This window comes from Haliotis cracherodii, unplaced genomic scaffold (genome assembly GCF_022045235.1).
Source record: "Haliotis cracherodii isolate W230 unplaced genomic scaffold, xgHalCrac1.p SCAF_8, whole genome shotgun sequence".
Taxonomy (NCBI): domain Eukaryota; kingdom Metazoa; phylum Mollusca; class Gastropoda; order Lepetellida; family Haliotidae; genus Haliotis; species Haliotis cracherodii.
In genome coordinates, this window is record NW_027266341.1 from 49,745,518 (window position 1) to 49,772,934 (window position 27,417).

The 27,417-nt window shown below is 38.6% G+C and overlaps 1 protein-coding gene across 1 annotated transcript in view; it reads left to right on the plus strand.

The window, feature by feature from the left end:
- Positions 1-2,155: 2,155 nt before the first annotated feature.
- LOC139450278 (scavenger receptor class F member 1-like) overlaps positions 2,156-27,417 on the plus strand; it is a 50,054-nt gene continuing 24,792 nt past the window's right edge. Inside the window, exons 1-3 of the mRNA XM_071231956.1 lie at positions 2,156-2,603; positions 3,830-3,937; positions 4,529-4,662. Coding sequence (XP_071088057.1) covers positions 2,393-2,603; positions 3,830-3,937; positions 4,529-4,662 — 453 coding nt within the window. The 5' untranslated portion in view covers positions 2,156-2,392. The remainder of the gene's footprint in view (positions 2,604-3,829; positions 3,938-4,528; positions 4,663-27,417) is intronic.

Below are 27,417 nucleotides of genomic sequence, written 5' to 3' on the forward strand. Positions count from 1 at the left end.
GATACACGCAGACACATCAGCAAGCAGGTTAATATAATAATCATATTTGAACATGTCAACATGTTGGGTAATATCATACTTACACGCACCGATATGCAGGTAAATATTATATTTGAACACACTCAATCATTTATATCAATATTGAGGCCTCAGGGCCACGTACAACAAATGCTTTGAAGGTAGTTTTTAACACGCGAGCAACAGCAAATATTTACAAGTGTGAAGGTCGGAGATTGATGTCACCTTTAACGTAATTTACAAAATGTTTAAGAAAACTTACATTGGGTGACATATTTAGGGAAATATTTTGAACGAATATCAAAACAAAATAAATTTTATTTTCAAGTACATTTAAGTTACATATGGAAAAAACTCAGTGTCTCATTGATGCCCTTTCCAGCACGCTGACAAATAGGGCAACATTATAGTATTACTTAAACACACCGATTTGCAGGCTTATAATATATTGCAACACACTAACATGTATAGTATTATTACACTCAAGCACACTGCCATTTTAGATGTTTTTACAATCAAACACACCGATATGCAGGTTAATGAAATAACATGTTGGGTAATATTTCATTAAAACGCACCGGCTCATATCATGTTTTAACACACACACACACACGTGAAAGATAATATTACACTTAAATATACCGATATGCAGGTTAATATTATATTATATTATTAATTAATATAATTATATTATTAATATTATATTTTATCACACTGACATGTAGGGGAATATTACACTGAAACACGCCGATATGCAGGTTAATATTATATTTGAACACACTGCAGTGTGTTGTAATAGTATACTTAACACACCGATATGTAGGTTAATATTATATTTGAACACACTGCAGTGTGTTGTAATAGTATACTTAACACACCGATATGTAGGTTAATATTATATTTGAACACACTGCAGTGTGTTGTAATAGTATACTTAACACACCGATATGTAGGTTAATATTATATTTGAACACACTGCAGTGTGTTATAATAGTACACTTCAACACACCGATATGTAGGTTAATATTATATTTGAACACAGTGCAGTGTGTTGTAATAGTACACTTAAACACACCGATATGTAGGTTAATATTATAGTTGAACACACTGCAGTGTGTTATAATAGTACACTTAAACACACCGATATGTAGGTTAATATCATATTTGAACACACTGCGGTGTGTTGTAATAGTACACTTAAACACACCGATATGCAGGTTAATATTATATTTGAACACTCTGCAGTGTGTTGTAATAGTACACTTAAACACACCGATATGTAGGTTAATGACATGGAGAGTAATATGACACTTAAACAAAGTATCATATAGGGTTATATTGCATCACAATATGATAATAACACTTGTTCCCAGCGAAGCGTAACGATCATCTAATCAAACAACAGATCTCTTACTCTAATATCTTAGTCTACAGACAAAAACCACAAGTAAACACGTGATAATAGACGCAAAAAGTTTTATTCGACAAAAAACATGAAACCATTATTACAGAACAGTTTAAGCAAATAACAAACGATTCTCTACCGCCACGCTGATCATGCAGCTGCCCTGTTCATGGTAAATTGTGAGGGCTCCGTATCACAAAGCGATCGAAGCTGTTTTCAGTGTTAGGGATAGGAGTTCCGACAGCCGTAATGCTGCGATCTCTTTATGAAACGGGCCAAGTCAATACTAATAGTTACAAGGCCACACGTAATGACATGGACGTGTGCATAGTACGTCACACGAAGGGCCATCTCCCTGGAGAGTTGTGAGGTACACAGCTATGTAGACACACTCTTTATCTATCACTATCGTCAATGGGTCGCCAGCACTGGACACCATGTGGGGGTGTCAACACAAATAACTGTTATAGTCCCATTTGTATACGCGATAGATACAATTGTGACTACTGAGCAATAAAATGGGTCCCATTCAACCACTCTGTGTTTCCGAATGAAGTAATGTAATCATTAAACAAAATGTCAAAAGCCGTCGCAGCAGGTCTTATTGAGCTCCTAGAATCTGATAAAGGCCAGGGCGAAACAACATACCTGTTCAGAATCACATGCAAACATGAAATCGTATAGTTATATGGGCTTTGAACATGTATGTTAAGGCATAAGGTTAGGCTTGTGAGTCGTCTATATGTACGTCTATATTTCCTACCTCCGGGTGTTTCTGTCTCAATGTGCGCCAGTCATTTTCTCAGGCTTACTTTTCTAGCCAAGTTGAGGTCATATGTATACCGATGAGACTCGAACCTGACTATACTTGCGTGTGTTTTTTTGGTGGAGTGGAAGTACGTCAGGGCAACCCTCTAGGACGTAATAATCATCTGAGCTGGATGTGATGTGTGCTGCTTTTCTGTAGGCATGAAACTCGTTGTGTATTTTTTTCTGGTGAAAATGTTTGAAAACAATTTGATTGCGGCTGCCCCATTAGACTTTGACTGCTACGGAGACCGCTGCACCCTCGGGGTGGACTACTGCGACGAGGGTGCTGGACGTTGCGTACCCTGTAGTCAGAATCTGGATCTCTGCGGTGCAGTCAAAATACACAGTGCCTGTCATCTCTTCTGTTTGAGTAAGTATTATGTGTTGGAAATGGAAATGTGGTTAATGTTATCCACTAGCAAAGACTAGGGGTATCACCAGAGAATGGGGGCATCACTAAGGAAAAGGGAATGAGTTGGTTTTAACCTCGCTTTGTACAGTATTCCTGTTATATCACGGCGTGTCATCTTGGTGGGAGGGAAGTGATGCAGGTCTCAGACGTACACCACTTTCGTGATAAGCACGAGCACGGGTGAACACTGAGAGATATTACTAATATTACTATATTACTAATAAGAGATATTGTTAAGGAAAGGGTCTTTGACAAGGAATAGAGGCATCGCAAAGGAATAATGGGACATCGTCAAGGACTCATGGTGCTAAAGAATAATGGGACACCACAAAGGAATAGGGTATTGCCAATGACTAGGGGCGTCGACAAAGAATAAAGGGGCATTACCAAGGAATAGGGGCCGCACAAGAGAATAGGGGCATCGCCAGGGAATAAGGGGACATCGTCAAGTAAACGTGATACCACCAAGGAAATAGATCGCGATTTCAAAGGTGAATACTTTTTTATTATGCAACTTTTATGTTGATGTTAGCTTCAGCCTTGATGGTCAGTTCCTTGGCGTTTCGCTGCAGCAATCCTTGTCACGACACGGGTTAGGAGCACTTTTTTCCTTTGCTTTTCGTAATAATATAATTCGAAATTGGATGGTCAGGCCTATGACGCAATTGATTGCGTGTCTTATCGTGCCCCGGTGGATCGTGGCTCAAGTTTTCAGTCACTGGTTTGTCTGGTCAATTGAGATGTAGAGGCCGCCGTGGTACAGATGGAATATTGGAGACTGCGGCGTTGAACAACCTTCACTCACTCGAGTTATGTAATGCATTTTACATTTTGCAACATAGGATTAGACAGCTCTGGTATGCGTAAAACATGAATGTGTCACTGCCCCTGTGGACCCGTGAAGATTCCGGGGTAGAATAGGTCTTCAGCAACCCATGCATGCCGTAAAAGGTGACTATGCTTGTCGTAAAAGGCGACTAACGGGATCGGGTGGTCAGGCTCGCTGACTTGGTTGATGCATGTCATCAATCCCAATTGCGTGGATCGATGCTCATGATATTAATCACTGGATTGTCTGGTCCAGATTCGATTATTTACAGACCGCCGTCATATAGTTGGAATATTGCTGCGGCGTTAAACAACAAACCAACCAACCAACTACTGCCCCTGTGCAATGTTTGCAGATTTGACGGAACAAGAGCCAAGCACAGTTGACTCAAGCATTAACGTGACAGAGGCTCCCGCTCGGCCCCATGCTACGACATGTCGAAAGCTGACTCTGCACAATGCTGGTAAGCTTACACAGTAATCCAACCTCAGTTACAAAAGACTGCAGATATGCAAGCAGGTTTCATAGAGTATCACCAGTGCGTGGCAAATCATGCCCCTTAGAATCATAAAAGCTGTCAACCCGGGACATACATCTCTTACACATGGCGTGCGTGTGTTTGAAAGGACTTTAGATTATATCACATAACCGTTGCCCTCAGACAGACATATCATATATATGTCTCCTGTCCTCGCCACTCGTTAAAATATCTCCTTTACCCCGTCACTCGATGGGAGAAACATAATATTTCACTCGACACATGAAATATCCTCTATGTATTTTCGAAATACAGGGAACGTAGTGTTAACTAGGTTTCTGATTGTAGTTAGCCATCGGCTACACTGTACACCCCCTATATATGTTGAGGTAGAACCTTTATCGGTACTATATATGGTCCAATATAGCCACTCCGCTTCGGATAACTCACTGTATCTTGAAAGCTCTGAAACGTCGTTTCATTGTAGATAGGATTAGCCAGCGGCTGCACCATAGAAGCCCTGTACAACTCAGCCTTCAGATCTGTTCACAATTTTGTACACTTATTCCTTTCCAGAGCAAGGCGAGGAACCCACGTTGATTCTACTGGTGACAGTGTTCAGCGTGATGCTGGTAATAAATCTCTGTGTTTTCTTTGGCACCATCACACTCCAATATCTGAGGAATGGACCCTGCAAATACCAACCGTCGGTATGTACATGTGCAGATGTAAAAGGTGAACTGTGTGTGAGTGAGTGAGTTGGGTTAAGATGCCACTTTGAACAGTAAATTCTTTTTCATGGCTGCTTGATATCACAAGATTTGGGTTTGGGGGATCCTGGCACTGTCAGGCTGGTTAGGCTCATCATCAACTCAGGGCCCTTGTCCCCTCTACACGCAGCGAATCGGACCTGTTCCAGGAAGCGCTGTCTAGTCGAACCCACTCAGAACTTTTCTGAGAATGTGAAGACTCCCCAACACTGCAGCCTTCTGCATTACCCAGATTGTCAAAAGGGCTGTATTCCTGGCAGCAAACCCGGGTACTCTCCCGATGTCAGTCAACAAATAGGGACGTACCAAACCTAAGGCACCGAGAACAATGGGGAGTCGGACAACTTGGTACTTGGGATGCAAGCGTGACATTTCGAAAGCGAGGTCCGCATATTTGTCATGTTTTTCCTCAATCTTGTCAATCACATTAGTGTCAAAGGGGACAGAAAATTCAATGATATAAATGATTTCATTGGATTTATCAAAATGGACAAGATCAAGTTTGTTAGCCTGGATACGTCTGAAGCTGTAAAGGGGCTTATTCCAAAGAATTTTGTATTTATCATTTTCCATGACGCCCTCTACATATTCCGGGTCGTACCGTGGATCGACCTCTGTGTCAAACCATGAACATGGCGAAGACGGTAATAAAATTATCGAGCCACATCATCATCTCGCTTAAGGTACTGTGTTTGTGCCAAAGCTGGGCATCCACAGACAATGTGATGAACAGTCTCCTTAAATTCATTCATTATCCACATTTCATATTTACATTTCGATGTAAAATCACACGTAGACGGTTTCAAGTGGGAAGTGACTGGTCCTGAGCAGCAAACAGAAAGCCTTCTGTTTCACTTTTCAGGCCAGACGACTTCACCCAAGCGAAGGACTCTACATGATTGCTGATCTTCTCAACACACTGCACATAAACTCGATGCAGTGGTCGTTCAGATCTCTCCTTTAAAACCTGGCCCGAGTTGATATGACACTTCGCTTGGTTGACACTCATTTATTATTTTTATTTTTATTATTATTATTATTAGGGCTCCAAGCCTAAAGGCTGTAGAGCCCTATTGAAATCGTTCGATTTATTATTATTATTATTATTTATTATTATTATTATTATTTATTATTCCGCCGATTTTTGTACCAGACCTAGCAAAATAACCACTGGCTCGATTATGTTCAAATTTTGTGTGTGTATGTGGACCGTTGGGTACTAGTGCCCGCCAAAAATCCAAGGCCCTAGGCCCAAAGGCCAAGGGCAGATAACTAAAAGAACAGAATTTTTTGAAGATGTATTTCGCCCTATTGCTCCGCAATGGCTTATCCGATTACTTTCAAACCTTGCATGTATCTGCTACTTGAGCTGCTTGACATTTATTGTTCTTTGACTTTGGTCATTGGTCACGTGGTTTGGCAGCCATATTGGATTCAAGGTTTTTACAATGTATTTTGGGTACCTGTCTTCAGATGCAAACATCTTTGAGTCCACTGCATGAAATGCTTTCAAACTTTCTGAGAATGGTCTCCATAAATAACACATCAAACGTTAATAGCCGAATTTGGATATCTTTTTTAGTTGCGTCCATATTGGAATTTGATTTTGATCATGTTTTTCATCCAAATTTTAATTTAAAAATCATATCTTATAAGGTTCTTAACAGACATTATTGAAAGTTTGCATGAAGTTTCGATACTATATATACCTAATTTTCTGGGTTGCATACTGAAAGCACCACCGCTTGGTGGTATTATTTGATTTGAATTTTAGTGAAAAAAATTGAGTACAAATACTGAAAGAAGCGCCTCATAAATCTACTATAAACCCCCATTCACTGGCTTTCCAGATACCCAAGCGTTCTCCACAGTCTTCTTCAGTATTATGTGTACTACCCTTGACGATCAGGGTTAGAATTGACCTTTTTCAACCGATGCTTGTCTCAAGAGGCAACTATGATTGTCACAGGAGGCGACTAATCGGATCGGGTGGTCAGACTCGCTGATTTGGTTCTTCATTGTCAATTGCTATGGTACCTTATTTTTGACGGCGTTGTTAAAACCAAACCATTTGCGGATTAGAATATGGAGGTCGGAAATGGGTTAAGTACACTCTGGGAAACTGTGACACATGCCAATTTGGTTGCGGAAATGTCCTGAAAACGGTGACTATCTTTTGACGGAGTTGGTACAAGCAAACCATATACGGATTCGAACATGGTCTTTGTCAAACATGGGTTAAGAACACACTGGGACACATGTGGTGGTGTCTCACAAGCGGTTTATTACATTTGACGGCGTTGATACAAGCAAACCATATGCGGATTCGAACATGGTCGAAGTCAAACATGTGTTCATTGAGTGAGTGAGTGAGTGAGTGAGTTGGGTTTAACGCCGCTTTTAACAGTATTCCATTTATATCACGGCGTGTCAGCTAAAAGTGGGAGGAAAGCCCGAAGTGATGCAGGCAAACATGTGTTAAGAACACACTGGGACACATGTGGTGATGTCTCGCAAGCGGTTCCTGAAATTTGATGGCGTTGGTACAAATAAACCATTTGAGGATTCGAACATGGTCGAAGTTGGAAATTGGTTAAAACATCCTGGGGCACCCAGGCACATGTCAATTTAGTAGTGGTGGTGTCACAAGAGGTTCTCTATATTTGACGGCGTAGGTACAGGTAAACCCTTTGAGGATTCGAATATATGAACGAGGTGGGAAACAGGTTTAGCACTTTACCTTAGCAATGCGACAGGAACCCAGCTCCCGGACGAACGCAGAACGATAATCCGTTTGACTGGAGCCCAACTGACAAAGAAGTTACAGCCTGTTAAAGAGTCACCAAGCCGAGTCCCAGTGTAGGCGTTTGATTTAATATTATTATTATTCCGCCGATGTTTGTACCAGACCTAGCAAAATAACCACTGGCTCGATTCTTTTCAAGTTTTGTGTGTGTATGTGGACCGGTGGGTACTAGTGCCCGCCAAAAACCCAAGGCCCTAGGCCCAAAGGCCAAGGGCAGATAACTAAAAGAACAGAATATTTTGAAGATGTATTTCACCCTATTGCTCCGCAACCGCTCATCCGATTACGTTGAAACCTTTCATGTATCTGCTGCTTGAGCTGCTTGACATTTATTGTTATTTGACTTTGGTCATTGGTCACGTGGTTTTGCAGCCATATTGGATTCAAGGTTTTCACAGTGTTTTTTGAGTACCTGTCTTGAAACGCAAACAACTCCGAGTCCACTGTATGAAATACTTTCAAACTTTCTGAGAATGGTCTCCATACATAACACATCAAACGTTCTTAGCCGATTTTGGATATCTTTTTTAGTTGCGGCCATATTGGATCCAAAGTTTTCACCGTGTCTTTTGGGCACCTGTCTTCAAACGCAAACAACTCCAAGTCCACTGAATGAAATGCTTCCAAACTTTCTGAGAATTGTCTCCATACATAACACAACAAATTGTAATAGCCGTTTTTGGATATCACGTTTAGTTGCGGCAATATTGGATTTGGATTTTGATCATATTTTTCACCGATATTTTACTTTAAAGATCATATATTGTGAGGCTCTCCACAGAAACTATTGATAGTTTACATGAAGTTAGTGTGCCATATGAACCTCATTTTATGTTCTCTGACTTTGGTCATTGTTCACGTGATTTGGCAGCCATATTGGATTCAAGGTTTTCACAGTGTCTTTTGGTTACCTGTCTTCAAACGCAAACAACTCCGAGTCAACTGTATGAAATGCTTCCAAACTTTCTGAGAATTGTCTCCATATATTACACATCACACTCTGCTAGCCGTTTTTGGATATCTTTCTTAGTAACGGCCCCAATGGATTTCGATTTTGATGATTTCTTTTAACGAATTGTTTCTTTATATAAACATCATATCTTGTGAGGTTCTGCACAGAAACTATTGAAAGTTTACATGAAGTTAGTCGGACATATGTACCTCATCTTTTGTTCTTGGCTACATGCTAAAAGTAACACCGCTTGGTTGTAATATTGACAAAATACCGAATAAACCGCTCAGAAAACCTAGGATTATCTCCCTTCACTGTCAGTTGTCTTTTGCAGTATGTATACTACCCTTGAAGATGAGGGTTAGAATTGGTCTTCAGCAACCCATGCTTGTCTAAAGAGGCGATTATCGGGTTTAGAACACTCTGGTTTACTCTGGCACACTCCAATTTCGTAGCGGTGATGTCACGCAAACGGTGACTATCTTTTGACGGAGTTGGTACAAGCAAACCCTTTGAGGATTCGAACATGAGGATTCGAGGTCGGAAATGGGTTAATAACTCACTGGGGCACATGTGGTGATATCTCCCTAGCGGTTCTTTGCGTTTGACGGCGTTGGTACAAGCAAACCATATGCGGATTCGAACACGGACGGCGTCTGAAATGGGTGTAGAACATCCCGGGACGTTCTGGGACACGTCAATGTCTTAGCGGTGTTGTCTCGCAAGCGTTTCCTTACATTTGACGGTGTCGGTACAACCAAACCATTTGGGGAATCGAACATGGACGAGGTCTAAATCAGGTTCAGCACTTTATCTGAGCATTGCGACAGAAACCCGGGGTCTTGGCGAAATCAGAACGCTAATCCATTTGACTGTAGCTCAATTGACAAATAAGTTACAGCCTGTTAACCCCCCTGAATTACACTGCCATATAAGCAGACCTGAAATGCTGTAGAGCCCTATTGTGAACGTTCGATTTGTAATTATGATTATAACGCCGATCTTTGTACCAGGGATAGCAAAATAACCACTGGATCGGTTTTGTTCAAATTACGCGTGTGTATGTAAAATGCTAGGTACTAGTGCCCTCTAAAATCCCAAGGCCGTAGGCCCAATGACCAAGGGCAGATAACTGAAAACAAGTATTTTTCAAGATATATTTTGCCCCGTTGCTCCATAACCGCTTGTCCGATTCCTTTTAAACCTTGGCGTATCTGCTGCTTCAGGTCTTTGACATTTTTTGTTCTTCGACTTTGGTCATTGGTCACGTGGTTCGGCAGCCATTTTGGATTCAGGGTTTTCACCGGGCTTTTGGGGTACGTGACTCCAAATCCTATCTCATCTGAATCCACTGCATGAAATGCTTCCAAACTTTCTGAGAATTGTCTACACGCACGACACAACTAACTCTGTTTTGGGATATCTTTTTAAGTTGTGGCTATTTTGGATTTTGATTTTGATCATTGTTCCATTGTTACTTTAAAGATCATATCTTGTAAGGTTGTTGACAGAAACTATTGCAAGTTTCCATGAAGTTAGTGTGCCATATGCATCTAATATTTTGTGTGCTTGTCACTCCTGATCATGCAAATGTCTTAGCGACAATGTCCTGCAAGCGTTGCCTACATGTGATGGCGTTGGTACAACAAAACCATTTGGGGATTCGAACATGGTCAAGTTGGAAATGGGTTAAGAACATCCTGGGACACCCTAGCACCTGCCAATTTCGCAGTGGTGATGTCGTACAAGCTGTTCCTTACATTTGACGGCATTGGTACAAGCAAACCCTTCGAGGATTCGAACATGAACGAGGTGAATGGGTTTAAAACATCCCGGGACATTCTAGGACACGCCAATTTCGTAGCGGCGATGTCTCGCGAGCGGTGCCTAAGTTTATACGGCGTTGTTACAAACAAACCATTTGATGATTCGTACATGGACGAGTTCGGAAATGGGTTTAAACACCCTGGAACACTTGGGCACATACAATTTCGAAGCTGCGATGTGCTGCAAGCCTTTCCTTACCTTTGACAGCTTTGTTAGAAGCAAACCCTTTGAAGATTCGAACATGGACGAGTTCGGACATGGGTTCAGAACACTCCCATACACGGCGTTGTCGGCGTTAGTACAAACAAACCATTTGTGGATTCGTACATGGTCGGGGTCTGAAATTGGCTTAAAACACTCTGGGACACTCCGGCACAAATCATAGCACGAAATAACTGTCGAACTTTTGTTTTTAGAATCATGAGATGTCGGTCACCTTTTAGTATTTGTCATAGGTGATCTAGTGTGGCAGCCACTTTGTATTAAACATTATCAGTGTCACATGATTGAGGGTCCATTTTCCACTGTTCTCCGCTGAACGTACATATTGAAATGCATGCTAATGTTCTATATATAGTTTCATTGTATCCCACACCAAACCTATTATCTGAATAATGAACGAATAATGAAATTGTCTTGGTGGACATCAAACAGGATTTTGCTTCTGATTGATTATTCAAAGAAATAACACCAGGCTGAATGATACATATTTTATTATATTTCCAGTAACAATATACATAACTGAACATGGAACATTGTTATTCATAACATTTAGCCACTGTGTAACTTTGTTGTGCTTAACATAAAAACGTTATTTTAAAAAAACCTATCATTTTAGGGATGGACTGAAATAGCCCCATATCCCTTACAGTCTTCAAATTTAGCCAAGAGCAAATGCGCTTTGTTATGATCATAAAATGTTCCACAAGATTGATCAGTTGATGCATGTAGCATGTTTTGGTGTACATCCCACTCTTAAGAACAGGAAATTATGGCTTGATAAAGGTTTAAGGTTTAAGTTTCTGCACAAAAAATGCTCTTGAAAAGTAAGATGATGAAATACTCAATGGTATTGCTATACGCTATATACCCTCTTGGGAAGAAATTAGGGAACACTGAAACTACGGAAACATTGCTATTACATAAAATTCGATTTCTGATTAAAAGAATTGATCATGGGACAGCTATGATAACATGAATTAAGAACTGGAGCTTGAAATGATGAACTCTGATGGATTTGGAAGGATGTCCATGAAATCACAACTGTTATACTAGTGGTGGACTAGTTACTGACAACACTTTATGATGTGACATGGTGACCTTGGAGTACAATTTCAGACATTGGTCCAATAAATTTGGAAACAAATTCAATTGTTCACAGTCATGAATCCCTTTTACGGTTGAGTGATCACACAAAACAAGCGTTGTCATACATCTGGCACCTGTCGTCAGTGAAGGTAAAGGTCACGACATTCTGTTACTCTCACACAAGTCAACAGTTCTTGTTCAGTTTCCACATGTACCATCTGATGTCCAATGGTTGCATCAGAAAGATAACAGTTTTGGTTGATAGAAGATATACTTGGTAATAGATGACAATTTAATGTACTGGTCGTCTTCAAGTGATTCATCATCTGTTAAACTCTCATTGAGTCTGGAGGTAACTTCGTGCATCTTCTTTATTTACTTGTAAAATGATGTCTCTTCAACTGTCATATGCTGTATTTGAGAAATGTTTTCAAATACAAGGTAACCAATTCAGTTTTCAGTCCAGAGACTTGTCATCACAACATATTTTGTTTACCGTTCATTGAACATGTTGAAGCAGAACCAATCAGTTCCAATTCAGATCGACCCGGAAACAATGTGGAGAAATCAATGATGCTTTCTTCATAACCACCTGTTCATACAATAATACAATGGGAGATTGTTGCCGAGATAAACTGCTTCTACTGAACGTTTTTTTTAAATATTAGGAGGATAAGTATTCCCTAATTTCTTTCGAACATCACACAGCAAGAACACATGGCTAAGATGAACATTACCCAATCATACCAAACGTATAGTTGACCAAGTCATCTATATCCCCTGCCCATTTTAACACAGTTTCAGAGGAAAATATTAAACGGCTTATGAGTCAAGCTCTGCAAATAATGCCTAGTAATATAAATTTCGAAAATTCCTAAATAGCAAACGGTTCCAGTTCAGTATGTGCCTGGTAGACATGCAAAGTGTTGTAAGAAAGTACTTAACAGTTTTTAAGTTACGCTCCGGAAATGTACACCACCCTTATAGAACAGAAGTCGAACTTGTTGCCATGGAAACATTAGACATAGCAAAAAGCACCAGTTCAGCATGTGCCTCTTTTGTGAGAAAGAATTGAATGGGTTTTGAGTTATGCTCCGGAAACGAACTCTACCCTGTAGAAGTCCAACTTGCAAAGTTTTGTCGGAAAGAATTGAATGGGTTTTGACTTACGCTCTGGAAACGACTTCTACAAATACAATAAAATTTCTAAAATTCTTAAATAGCAGAAGACACCAGTTCAGTATGTGCCTGGTGGACATGCAACATTTTGTAAGAAACTATTTAACAGTTTTTAAGTTACGCTCCAGAAATGAACACCACCCTCATAGAACCTAAGTCCAACTTGTTGCCATGGAAACGTAAAAAAATAAAATTTCTAAAATTTCTAAAATTTCTAAATAGCAAAATGCACCAGTTCAACAGGAGTCTGATAGACATTCAAAGTTTCGTAGGTAAATATTAAACGGTTTCTGGGTTATGCTCCGGAAACGATTACGGGACGCACGCACGCACGCACGCACGCACGGACGGACGGACGGTCGGACGCACGCACGCACGCACGCACGCACGCACGCACGAAACCAATTCCAATATCCCCCGCCAACCTCGTTGATGCGGGGGATAATTTTAATCGTCAAGTCGTACACTGAAACAGACACAAGTAAAAATGTCATAATCTTTCATGAAACTGGAAAACAATACATCAATAAGCATATCTAGCTCACCTAATTGACATCGGATTATTCATACATCAGTTGATTTGTACATATTTACAATGACATTTGCACCTGATAGACATTTTCTGGCGTACCAGTATCTACAGGGGGGCCCTTCCAGCTCAATGCCATACCCCTACCCCGTACCCGCCTGGCTTTGATTGCCATTATTACATGACAAATCATTGGTTTTCATCATTTGTAAGTTTAATTCAGAGTTTGATTTCAATAGCTTCATGGTATCCATAATAAGTAGGAAGAATATGCACCGATACATTCTCAAGTCCTCGGACATACACGTGGTCAATAAGCGTTCCACTTTCAGTGGTAGATTCTGAAACCATCTGGGTAAAACCATTTGATTCCATCAAAGTTTGTATGGAAGATGATGAAAAGACATTCTCATTGAAATCACCCATGATAATCGATCGAGTAGAATGTGTGTCAAGTTCCTGAACAAGTTGCAATAAATGCTTTCTGAAAATATCAGCTTTGAACGAATTTGGCCTGTAGATGATAACAACATGAGCTTGCAGTTCCGGGACATAAAATGCCAGATACTCCAAATCGGATACTGTAAACAGAAGAAATTCACAGGCTTTGTCTTCACTACAATAAACTCCAACGCCACCATGACTTTGATTCTTTAATTCCATCAGTATTGGTTCAGACGATTCATAGGACTGTGCTCTGGGTTTATGATGCAAAGTAAATCCATCAAGTTTTGGTTCATCAAGTGGATGTGTATCAGATAACCATGTTTCTGTCAAGCAAATGAAATCGGCCTCTAAAAACCGCCTGTCATTCTGCAAATCTTGAATATGTGATTGAAGGCCCTCAATGTTTTGCATAATGATTGTACATGTAGCATGACCATCATTTAGTCTCTGATTTGCATTCATGAACTTTGGCATACAAGACACTGCTGTCTCGACCTTATCACTGCTGTATATGACTGACTCTTTAAAGTTCTCAATGATTAGACCTCCAAGAGAGGACACTCGACTTAATGCCACATAAGCTTGTCCTGCTGCAAAGATCTTGCCCAATGAAACGACAGCTTTGTTCACTGTTATCCCTTGTACTTTGTGTATGGTGCAAGCCCAGGCTAGTTTGAGTGGAAATTGTCGTCTAATGCCTCCATTGTTTGAAACAGTTTCTTCAAGTGGTGCGATGGGAGTACTGTTTGTTTGCAATGCAGATGCAGTCCCTTTCAGGTTTCGTAGTTTGTGACCAACTTTATCATTGTCAAACACAACATATATTCTCGAAGGAAATACTTCACCATCAGTCAAAGATATGTGGCTAATAGTTCCAAATACTCCATTCACAAGACCATCTGATGTATCAATATTTTTTGTGATCATCACACGAGCACCAATTGCTACAAATAGACTTTTTTGTAAGACTGAGTTATGAACTTTCACATGAGGGTTTTCTCTCTTTTCAAGTTTCCCTGTTTTCAGGTTTCTTGTGTAATCTTGTGCTTGAATGGAAATTGGATCTGTGCATTTAGAATGTAGGGCAGTGACATTGAATTCATCAACCTGAGCGTTTGTTGCAAAAATGTGAATGAAATCGGCATCGTCTTCACCAGTTTCTTGTTGCATGAGCATATTGATATCACTTTTTTCAAGAGGCTCTGATCTTTTTCGTGTTCGTAACCGATTCAGAAGTTGTGCAAATGCAGGGTCTTTTTGTCTCATGATTGTGGTCAATTCTGCGATAGAGAAATTGTCATTCCACAGGTCAAATCCATTTGTGCCAACATATAAAGGTCTACCCTTAACGGGTGGTAACTGATAAAAGTCTCCAACAGCAATTACAGATACATTTCCAAATGGTGAATAATCGCCCGTTTGTTTGATCTGTCTCAGTCTACCATGAATGTATGATAACAGCTTGTGATCAACCATTGATATTTCATCAATGATAAGTATATGAATACTTTGCAGCTTTGATCGAAGGCTATTGACTTTTTCCTCACCAAGTGGCTGGTATGGCAGTTTTGCATCAATTCCAATTGAGAGTGCACTGTGTATTGTGGATGCATTAATGTTAAATGCTGCAACACCAGTTGGAGCTACCAAAAGTACAGAGATATCATCCGGATTGGTTTGGATGGGGGCTAGAAGTCGTGTAGATTCATAGCAAATTGCCTTGATCAAATGGCTTTTTCCAGTACCAGCTCCACCAGTCAGAAATAGGTTAAATGCATCAGGACTTTTGCCATTCTTTTTATCCAAACACCATTGTCTTATTTTGTAGAACACATCAGCTTGTTCCTTGTTCATTGATCTCAAAATAGTATCAGCTTCTTGCCTCGACAATGTACTCTGAAGTACCTCTGTTTTAGACAGTGTGTTATCAGACTGGAGCAAATCAGGAATGTTTCTAACAGATTCAGTTTCTGTTTCCTCATCGGACATACATGTATGTGCATCTTCACATTCTAGTCTCTCAGATTCAGTTTCTGGACAAATTTGAGCCCAAGCATCTTCCAATTGACCACATTGTTCAAACAATTCCTCTGCGTCATCAATTACGTCAGCATCTTTCTCAAACATTGCTTTGTTTCTGTCAACAATCTCTTTCACAGTTTCCACAGGACAGTTTGCAATCTGGACAGCACCAGTTCGATAGAAATCTTCATATGAATCGAAGGCGGCTGGTTTTAACTGGGTATCAAATGTGTATGGCAAGAATAGCTGCAGCATACTGTGATAGTATTTCTCTGGATCTTTTGTACGAGAAAATCTGGCATATCTGATAACTGCTGCATCAGTTCGAGTACGTTTTTTCACATGGCCAAGGCCATTTTGCAATGTTACTAGTGGACTATGCCGTTTTTCATCAGACACCCTTGTTACTTCAGATTTTGACACAACTCTGTACTCTGAGCAAAATGTAGCAAGACACATGTTATTGAACTCGTCACCTTTTGGTCTGCTCTTGTATCGATCAACAATGCTTGTCATCCACATTTCATCTTCATCTAGTTCACCACTCTGTTGTTTGTTTTTCAAAGTTTTAAGTGGCAAACTCATTCTGACAGGGTCTACGGTTGGTATGAACTGTACTTTACGTGATCCTTCCTTCAATCTCAGATTGCAAACTCGAAACACAGCTTCCTGAGCACTCACTTCTCGATTGTGTAAGTATACAGCACCAATTTTCTTCAGAGCAGATTTTGCATCAGTATTATCCTTATTTGCTTCCTTTTGTGCATGATTCAACAGTAATCCCATTTCTCTTTCTGCCTTTGAGATATACGAAATGATGTACACAACACAAGAGTAGGCATCAACTACATACTGTATGTCCATGTTTGCGTTCCAGCATCTAATGAGATCAGGATTGTACTGATTCACCCATACATCATTAGGCTTGCGTTTCAGCACAACGTTTGTTTTTGTGGATAGGGTTGCACATGCCATTTCAAACATATCTTGCGAAATCCCGATAGCAGTGAATAATGCATCGACTGACTCAAATGTTTGCTCATCATTTGTTAGTGCTTGCCAAATCAGTTTCAAAATTGCCTTTGCATCTATGTTGGTCATCACTTTGACAGATTCACATGTTTGTTCCAAGGTTTTTGGCTCATCTTTATTTGACATATCTTGACCGCCTGGTCGTGAAATGAAAGATTCATTGCTTGGTGGACGAGGGAAATTGAACCTGCATGTTGTGCCATTTTTCTTACAAGACTTTGAATGTCTGGTGCTATGTTTCTGCACACTGCTGACAATATTGTACAATTCTTCGTCATTCTCAACTGAAGGCATTTCACATGTAACATAGTTGTCAATGAAGGATTTTACTGCTTCATCATTGTCTTTATCAATCTTTGGCGCATTCTCAACCCAGAAAAGGCAATGAGTGTGTGGGGAACCACGGTGCTGGAATTCTACACGATAGAAGTAATCTCTTATTTTTCCAATTGGTTCTGCAGGAGACATGATAACCTCTTTCAAGAAGCAATGAAATCGTTGGTCAAACATTCGAGCTGCTGTCACAGGATTCTTTCTCAGTACAAAACATTTTTCTGACCAGTCAAGTTCACAGGCTTTGCGTTTATCCCCTTCTTCTCGAAGGATTGTTTCGATCATTTCTGGCCACCTCATATCAGCTGATGAGAATGAACAAAACCAAGTTGGTACACCCAGTTGTCTCAACATTGCAAATAAATCTTTTTGAGCAGATTGCCAAAAAGGTGGAGTTCCTCTTATGGGTTTCAAGAACCTGTAGCCTTCATCACATTTTAAAATCTCTCTCAAAGAATCAGAATCTGTAAGATTTTCAGAGGTAACATTTCTTCCATGTGACTGTGATCCCTTGCGCATTGCAATGGAAACATTTGACATAACTTGTTCAACTTCAGAAAGATACTGAGCATAAAATATGTAGTCAGTGTTTTTAGCAAATCGACAATCGGCGTTCATGAGGCGTGTGTGCAGGTAACGTGCAAGTGTTATTCGCTCTTCACGATCATCATGGAATGTAGGGGACCCTGAAGGGTACAAAACTGGGAATGACCTTGCTTCATTGCTCTTGTCTGTCAATACTCGGACAGGACTATTTTCCTCAGCAGGTGCAACACAGGTTATCTTTTCAAAATGTTGATCAAGAACTTCCTGGCCAATATCAAGAGGTTGCAGACATGTATTCATGAGTAATCCATGCTCTTTCTCAGACTCAATATTCTCAGTAATTTGTACGTTTGATCCATCCTTATCAAGATCAGGTAATGTGTCAGTGTCAGTATCAGAATCATTTATTCCATTTTCTTCATCAATAACTGGTAAGGGATTTACCCATTCTTCATTAATATTCACATCTCTGTACCATCTGTTGCTTGTTTGAAGATATTCTAAAGCATTCTCAACATGAGCCTTGTTGACAAACTGATATTGATAATGGCCTTTGTAAGTTATCTTTCTCTTTAGTTTCACTCTGATCATCTGATCATCCACGTCACATCTCGGTAAGATACTGGTGCTTTTCTGAATGTTAGAAGGAACACATACTACAGGTCCGTGTACGCCATGTTGTCCACCTTTTGGTAATGCCATCATTTTCATAAAAGGGATATTCAAGGCAATCAAGTGCTGCTCTAGTTCATTTAGACATTGCAGCGGCATAGGGACAGGACTCAGTGCTAGGTTGTTCACAACAGCTTCTCCAGGCATTTTACCAGACAAAAGTTTTCTATGACAAGTATAGCAAATCCACAATGTGCCTTCAGGACAATTGACAAACGAACATTGGTCATCACAACTGTCTGTGCATTTGTGTAGGTAAGTGTCAGTGATGCATTTCTCAGATACAGTTGCTACCTTGCTTCCTTTGCTTTCATACACAGTTCTTTTACATTGAACTACCTGTTTTTTGAAAAGTTTTCGATGACACACTGAGCACACAAATTCGGGACCTTCAGAAATGTTCTTCACAAAAGATCGTGTAACATTCGACATTATTTTCCTTTCTTTTGCTGTTTGCAAAACCCTGGCTGACTGTCTCTCTTTCAAATTCTCTCTATGTTCGCTACTAGTTTTGTACTTGGCAATGCTTGCTAATTTAACGGATTCCCTGTGGACTGTATCTTTGTCATATTTGTCTATGCTATAGATTTTTACAGTTTCCCTGTGTTTTTTATCTTTTGCATATTTGTCAGTGCTATAGGTTTTTACAGTTTCCCTGTGTTTTTTATCTTTTGCATATTTGTCAGTGCTATAGGTTTTTACAGTTTCCCTGTGTTTTGCATCTCGTGCATATTTGTCAGTGCTATAGGTTTTTACAGTTTCCCTGTGTTTTGCATCTCGTGCATATTTCTCAGTACTGAGAGATTTCAATTTTTCCTTGTGCTTAGGATCTTTGGCGTACTGCAGACTGCTATATGTTTGAAATGCTGCCCTGTGCTCAGAATCTGTGGCATATTTCTCACTGCTATATGTTTTGACTGCTGCCCTGTGCTCAGAATCTGTGGCATATTTGTCACTGCTATATGTTTTGACTGCTGCCCTGTGCTCAGAATCTGTGGCATATTTCTCACTGCTATATGTTTTGACTGCTGCCCTGTGTTCAGAATCTGTGGCATATTTCTCACTGCTATATGTTTTGACTGCTGCCCTGTGCTCAGAATCTGTGGCATATTTCTCAGTGCTGTACATTTTAAGTGTTGCCTTATGGTTTGCATCTTCAGCGTATTGTTTTCTGCTGTAGTTATTAACAGATTCCCTGTGTGCTTTATCATCTCTGTATCTATTTGAACTGGCTTCTTTCTTTCTGTTTCTTAATTCAGGTACAGTGTTGTATCTTTGTTTCTCTTTAGTCAGTTTACTCTGTTTCACATTCAAATTCGATGTTTCAGACATATCTTTCTCTGGTTTTCTTTTGGCCTGGATATACTCTCTTTTGGCTTTTGCATACTTTTTTTTGTTTTTGTTTTTTTGTCTCCCAGCAGGTGTCACTTCATGAGAATGAATAGATACTGCACTATCAAGCTTATGTTTTTTCAAAACTGATTGTCTGTCATCTACAGGTAAATGGTCAGCTTTTCTCTTCCTCGTTGTACAAACACTGCTGTTCAAATGTTTCTCACAATATTTGTCCGTACATGAGTTTCTCAAGGCACCAAGAGCGTTCACACAAACCACCACTTCATAATGCGAACCACAAACATGATTAAGATATATGCATCTGCCAGTGTTTGGTGCGTCTGTGTTTATCTGACTGCTTGGATATCTCAACCATCTGTTATCAGTGAATGTGCATATGTCAATTCCGAGTAGATTTGCAGCTGCAAACATTTCTAGTTCTGTTGCCCATGTTCCAACATACCACATTCTTGATTGAGAGATGTATTGTTCAACAGAGTCATAACCTGATCTTAAGAATGGTTGGAAGCTTTCAGCATGTTCCCTGAGGTGTGCCACAACAGCCAGTCGGACTTTTCTGTGATTGTTTTCTTTGCCAGAGATTGCAAAGGACAAACTTCTAAAGAAACAATTGCCATCACCTTCAATAGGTACTGATCTACATGGTTCACCAATTTCCACACCAAACTCATGGTCTTGACAGTTTGATAAACAGTGACGTTGAATATTGAGTTGTTCGCACAACTGTTCACATAAATCTGATGATATTGGGCAGAAAAGCATTGCATTTTTGTCAATGTCGATTATTTCCACACTACCATCTTGTGAGTTCTCGTGTTCATCAATGTGTTCCACATCATGTTCAGTTTCATTTGTTTCACTTGCGGCATCATCAGGCTGATTTTCAGAATTGCTCAAATCATGATCATTCACATGTGCCTCAATATCAGAGGTGATTGTCATGCCAGTCACTTCAAATTGTGTGTCTGCATTTAGGTTCATTGAACGTGCAAGATTCATACAGTGTTGCTGGACCTGAAGGAGGGTTGTGTACTGCATAAGAATACTTGTCCCATTAGGGACTTGTAATCCTGCAGTGCTCCGAGAATGGGAATCAAACACATAATATTTCTCATTGCTGTTTGTAACTGCAAATGTTGCTCCTCCAAATGTCACAAATGTAGAGCTATGTTCTGAAAATACTGTGTGAAGTGCAGTATCGAGACACTTGACTTGTGGAGTATCTACACTTTCAATAATATCCTTAAGCACAAAGCCACTGAAAGATTCACCACGGTTAAATGTATATTCTTTATCAAAGATGTTTACGTTTGCAGGAATCTCAGACACCAGAAGGTATGGATTACGAGTAGTTGATGATCTCTCATCTAATGAATCTCCATAGAGTTTATTTCCTATGCAAAGCACGTTATCAAGATCATACCGGTCCCATGAGGAAATATCCAAAATTTGGTTGAACAACATTGCAGATGCACTGTTAGCAACACATTGTCTTCCACTGTTTTTGCCAAATCTAGGATGACCTTGATGAAAAGACCCTTGAACACACCGTGCTTTTCTATTTACACGCAAGTCGTATGTTGTTTGGGCATTACCAGTCGACTGATCATGACTTTGTGCAGTGCTTGTAGATGCCAAGTTATTTTCATTCATCTCATTTTTGCAGCTAGCAATATCCCTTACAGGTAATGGTTTAGGTGTATGTTCAAGAATATATTCAGTGTTTGCGGTTTGATGACAAGTTTTAACGAGGCTGACTTCCTCAGGATCAGGTTCAAGGATATGTTCAGGGTAAGCTTCCCCCTGATGACAATTTGTATCGAGGCTGATTTCATTTGTTTGATTGCTCAATTGTTCATTCATTTGATTGCTCATTGGCAAATTCTTGTGTGATTTTGTAACGGGGTTTCGTTCCCCGGTATCTTTTTTAGGGAGGTGATACTCCTCCATTCGCTGCTGCATGGCTTGCACCTTCCTCCAATTCTTCCTCCGTGCCATATCTGAAACAAAAATATGAGTGATAACCACCCCCTTCCAACAGGTAAACACGTGCTTTGTTTATTTGTTGTTCAACGCCGCACTCCGCACTATGACGGCGGTCTGTAAAAGAAAATAATCGAGAATGGACCAGACAATGCAGTGATTGACATCATGAGCATCGATCCACGCCATTGAGATCGATGGCATGCTTCAACCAAGTCAGCGAGCCTGACCAACCGATCATGTTAGTCGCCTCTTACGACAAGCATAGTTCTTCCCCATATATGTTACCATATGTCTCTGCCCGTGGCAAGACTTTCGTGAGGTTTCTCACAAAGTGTCTCAGTTCCATAGCATAGGGATGCTCGGCTGAATAACACCATGGTCAGTGAGAACCTGCCTAGAGATGCCTAGATCTTGACATGTTTTTACCCTGGCGTAAAACCATACTCACTCACCCACTTTTGTCCGTTGACGGGGGCTGGGATTTTGTTTTGAACATTAGATATTTTTACAACCACACCTTTATTTATTTAAAACCTAATTTTATGTATTCATTTTTTATTTTTATTTTTTGGGTGGGTGGGGGGGGGTTGGGGGGGGTGGGGGGGGGGTAGGGGGTGTCCAGAAGAAAAATACATAGCAACATTATTTAGTCGGGATCAGACAATCCAGTGATAGATATCATGAGCATCGATCCACACATCTGGGATTAGGATTAGATTACTTACACAAACCAGGTCAGCGAGCTGACCACCCGATCCCGTTAGTCGCCTATTACGGCAAGCATGGGTTCGCGAAGATCGTTTGTTTCTGTGACTTAATGTTAGTCTATCTTATTTTATTTTATAAATTACCATGTTGGTTTTGAAACCATTTACTAAAGTTTAAATCTAGAAATGGACACAGCACCTTGTTTTCTTCACCCTTCAATAAATTGCAAATATCCCAGATGATTCTTCATTGATCTTCAACTTCAAAATGCACAAACTGACAACACACACTTTTTCGTCACTATATCTGTAAAATTCTTGCACAATAGTATTCAGCGTGTTGTAAAGTTTTGATTGTTATTTAACGCCAGATTAAACAACATTTCAGCTTTGTGATAGCAATCTGTAAATATCGATAATGGACCAGACAATCCAATCTCGGTCACAGAACGGTTGTTTTGTTGTTTTACGCCGCACTCAGCAATATTCCAGCAATATGACGGGTGTCAGTAAATAATCGAGTCCGGACCAGGCAATCCAGTGATTGACATCATGAGCATCGATGACATGCTTCAAACCAAGTCAGCGAGCCCGACCGCCCGATCCCGTTAATTGCCTCTTACGGCAAGTATGGATCTTAATTGTGAAGAATACCTGTATTTAAAAAAACCAATCGTCTTGGATGTGTCTCCCAGACCATAGAAAATACATTAATTGAGGAGTCCCACACAAGACTACAATTAGTTGGCAAGTCTAGATTGCCTCAGCAGTGAAATTAAGAGTTTGGGTTCCTTTTACTTTTATCATATTTTACTTATTTTGTAGATATATATTTTTAAATAAGATAAGTTTATTTCTGAGAGTAAATGTTAATCTATCTATCTAGTATTGTTTTAGAAATTACAATGTTGGTTTTGAAACCATTTACTTAAGCTTAAACATCGAAGAATCGAGAAATTGACACCTCATTTTCTCCACCCTAAAATTGCAAATATCACGCATGATTCTTCATTGATCTTCAACAACTTCAAATGCAAAAACTGACAACACTTTCCTTCACTCTTTACTATAACTGTGAAATCATAGTTTACTTATTTTGTAGATATATATTTTAAAATAACATAAGTTCATTTCTGTGACTAAATGTTAATCTCTGTTACCTAATATTGTTTTAGAAATTACAATGTTGGTTTTGAAACCATTTACTAAAGTTTAAACATCGAAGAATTGAGAAATTGACACAACACCTTGGTTTTGAAACCATTTACTAAAGTTTAAACATCGAAGAATTGAGAAATTGACACAACACCTTGTTTTCTTCACACTTTATCAATTGCAAATATCCTGCAGAATTCTTCATTGATCTTCAACAACTTCAAAATGCAAAAACTGATAACACTTTCTCACTCTTTACCATAACTGTGATCGGGTGGTCAGGCTCGCTGACTTGGTTGATGCATGTCATCGATCCCAATTGCGTGGATCGATGCTCATGATGTCAATCACTGGATTGTCTGGTCCAGACTAGATTATTTACAGACCGCCATCATGTAGCTGGAATATTGCTGAGTGCGGCGTTAAACAAACAAACCAACCAACCAACCATAACTGTGAAATCATATTTTAAGTTTGTAGATATACAATTCTAAATAACATCAGTTTATTTCCGAGACTAAATGTTAATCTATCTTATCTAATATTGTTTCAGAAATTACCATGTTGGTTTTGAAACCATTTACTCAAGGATAATACATCCTGTCACTTCAAAATCTAGAAATTGACACAACACCTTTTTTCTTCACACTTTAATCAATTGCAAATATCACGCATGATTCTTCATTGATCTTCAACAACTTCAAAATGCAAAAACTGACAACACTTTCCTTCACTCTTTACTATAACTGTGAAATCATAGTTTACTTATTTTGTAGATATATATTTTTAAGTAAGATAAGTTCATTTCTGTGACTAAATGTTAATCTGTTACCTAATATTGTTTTAGAAATTACAATGTTGGTTTTGTAACCATTTACTAAAGTTTAAAACATCTAAGAATTGAGAAATTGACACAGCACCTTGTTTTCTTCACACTTTAATCAATTGCAAATATCACGCATGATTCTTCATTGATCTTCTACAATTTCAAAATGCAAAAACTGACAACACACACTTTTCTTCACTCTTTACCATAACTGTGAAATCATATTTTACTTATATTTGTAGATATATATTTTTTAATAAGATAAGTTTATTTCTGAGACTAAATGTTAATCTCTGTTACCTAATATTGTTTTAGAAATTACAATGTTGGTTTTGAAACCATCGAAGAATCGAGAAATTGACACAACACCTTGTTTTCTTCACACTTTAATCAATTGCAAATATCCCACATGATTCTTCATTGATCTTCTACAACTTCAAAATGCAAAAACTGACAACACTTTTCTTCACCATAACTGTGAAATCATATTTTACTTATATTGTAGATATATATTTTTAAATAACATAAGTTCATTTCTGTGACTAAATGTTAAATCTCTTTTACCTAATATCGTTTTAGAAATTACAATGTTGGTTTTGTAACCATTTACTAAAGTTTAAACATCGAAGAACTGAGAAATTGACACAACACCTTGTTTTCTTCACACTTTAATAAATTGCAAATATCACACATGATTCTTCATTGATCTTCTACAACTTCAAATGCAAAAACTGACAACACACACTTTTCTTCACTCTTTACCATAACTGTGAAATCATATTTTACTTATTTTGTAGATATATATTTTTAAGTAAGATAAGTTTATTTCTGAGAGTAAATGTTAATCTATCTATATAGTATTGTTTAAGAAATTACAATGTTGGTTTTGAAACCAATATCTAAAGTTTTTAACATCGAAGAATCAAGAAATTGACACAACACCTTGTTTTCTTCACTTTTTAATAAATTGCAAATATCACGCATGATTCTTCATTGATCTTCAACAACTTCAAATGCAAAAACTGACAACACACACTTTTCTTCTCTCTTTACTATAACTGTGAAATCATAGTTTACTAACTTTGTAGACATATTTTTGAATAACATAAGTTCATTTCTGTGACTAAATGTTAATCTCTGTTACCTAATATTGTTTTAGAAATTACAATGTTGGTTTTGAAACCATTTACTAAAGTTTAAAACATCGAAGAATCAAGAAATTGACACAACACCTTGTTTTCTTCACTTTTTAATAAATTGCAAATATCACGCATAATTCTTCATTGATCTTCAACAACTTCAAATGCAAAAACTGACAACACACACTTTTCTTCTCTCTTTACTATAACTGTGAAATCATATTTTACTTATTTTGTAGATATATATTTTAAAATAACATAAGTTCATTTCTGTGACTAAATGTTAATCTCTGTTACCTAATATTGTTTTAGAAATTACAATGTTGGTTTTGTAACCATTTACTAAAGTTTAAACATCGAAGAATTGAGAAATTGACACAACACCTTGTTTTCTTCACACTTTAATCAATTGCAAATATCCCACATGATTCTTCATTGATCTTCTACAACTTCAAAATGCAAAAACTGACAACACTTTTCTTCACTCTTTACCATAACTGTGAAATCATATTTTACTTATTTTGTAGATATATATTTTTAAGTAAGATAAGTTTATTTCTGAGAGTAAATGTTAATCTATCTATCTAGTATTGTTTAAGAAATTACAATGTTGGTTTTGAAACCAATATCTAAAGTTTAAACATCGAAGAATCAAGAAATTGACACAACACCTTGTTTTCTTCACTTTTTAATAAATTGCAAATATCATGCATAATTCTTCATTGATCTTCAACAACTTCAAATGCAAAAACTGACAACACACACTTTTCTTCACTCTTTACTATAACTGTGAAATCATAGTTTACTAACTTTGTAGACATATTTTTGAATAACATAAGTTCATTTCTGTGACTAAATGTTAATCTCTGTTACCTAATATTGTTTTAGAAATTACAATGTTGGTTTTGTAACCATTTACTAAAGTTTATACATCGAAGAATTGAGAAATTGACACAACACCTTGTTTTCTTCACACTTTAATAAATTGCAAATATCCCGCATGATTCTTCATTGATCTTCAACTTCAAAATGCAAAAACTGACAACACACTTTTCTTCACTCTTTACTATAACTGTGAAATCATATTTTACTTTTTTTGTAGATATATATTTTTAAATAACATAAGTTCATTTCTGTGACTAAATGTTAATCTCTGTTACCTAATATTGTTTAAGAAATTACCATGTTGGTTTTGAAACCAATTACTAAAGTTTAAACATCCTGGTACTTCAAAATCTAGAAATTGACACAACACCTTGTTTTCTTCACACTTTAATCAATTGCAAATATCACGCATGATTCTTCATTGATCTTCAACTTCAAAATGCAAAAACTGACAACACACTTTTCTTCACTCTTTACTATAACTGTAAAATTCTTGCACAATAGGTCAAATTTCCAACTTGAAGATTCAGCCTGTAAGGTTTTGATTGTAGTTTAACGCCAGATTCAACAGTATTTCAGCTCTGTGATAGCAGTCTGTAAATAATTGATAATGTTTTGGACAATCCAATGATCGGTCACAAAACGGTTGGTTGGTGGTTTAACTCCGCACCCAACAATATTCCAGCTATAGTGAGTGAGTTGGGTTTAACACCGCTTTTTACAATATTCCAAATATATCGCGGCGTGTCAGCTTAATGTGGGAGGAAAGAAGTGATGCAGGTCTCAGACATTAACCACTTCTGTGAAACCCACGAGCACGGGTATGGTGCTGACAAACCTACAAACGTAATCGCAGCGAACCGGGATTCGAACCCACAATCATAGGTTTCTGACGTACCCAAGGGACACAGTTCTGAACAGCAAATCCAGGCGACTTAGGCAACTGGGCCACCCATGCCCCCTATTCAAGATATATGACGGAGGTCTG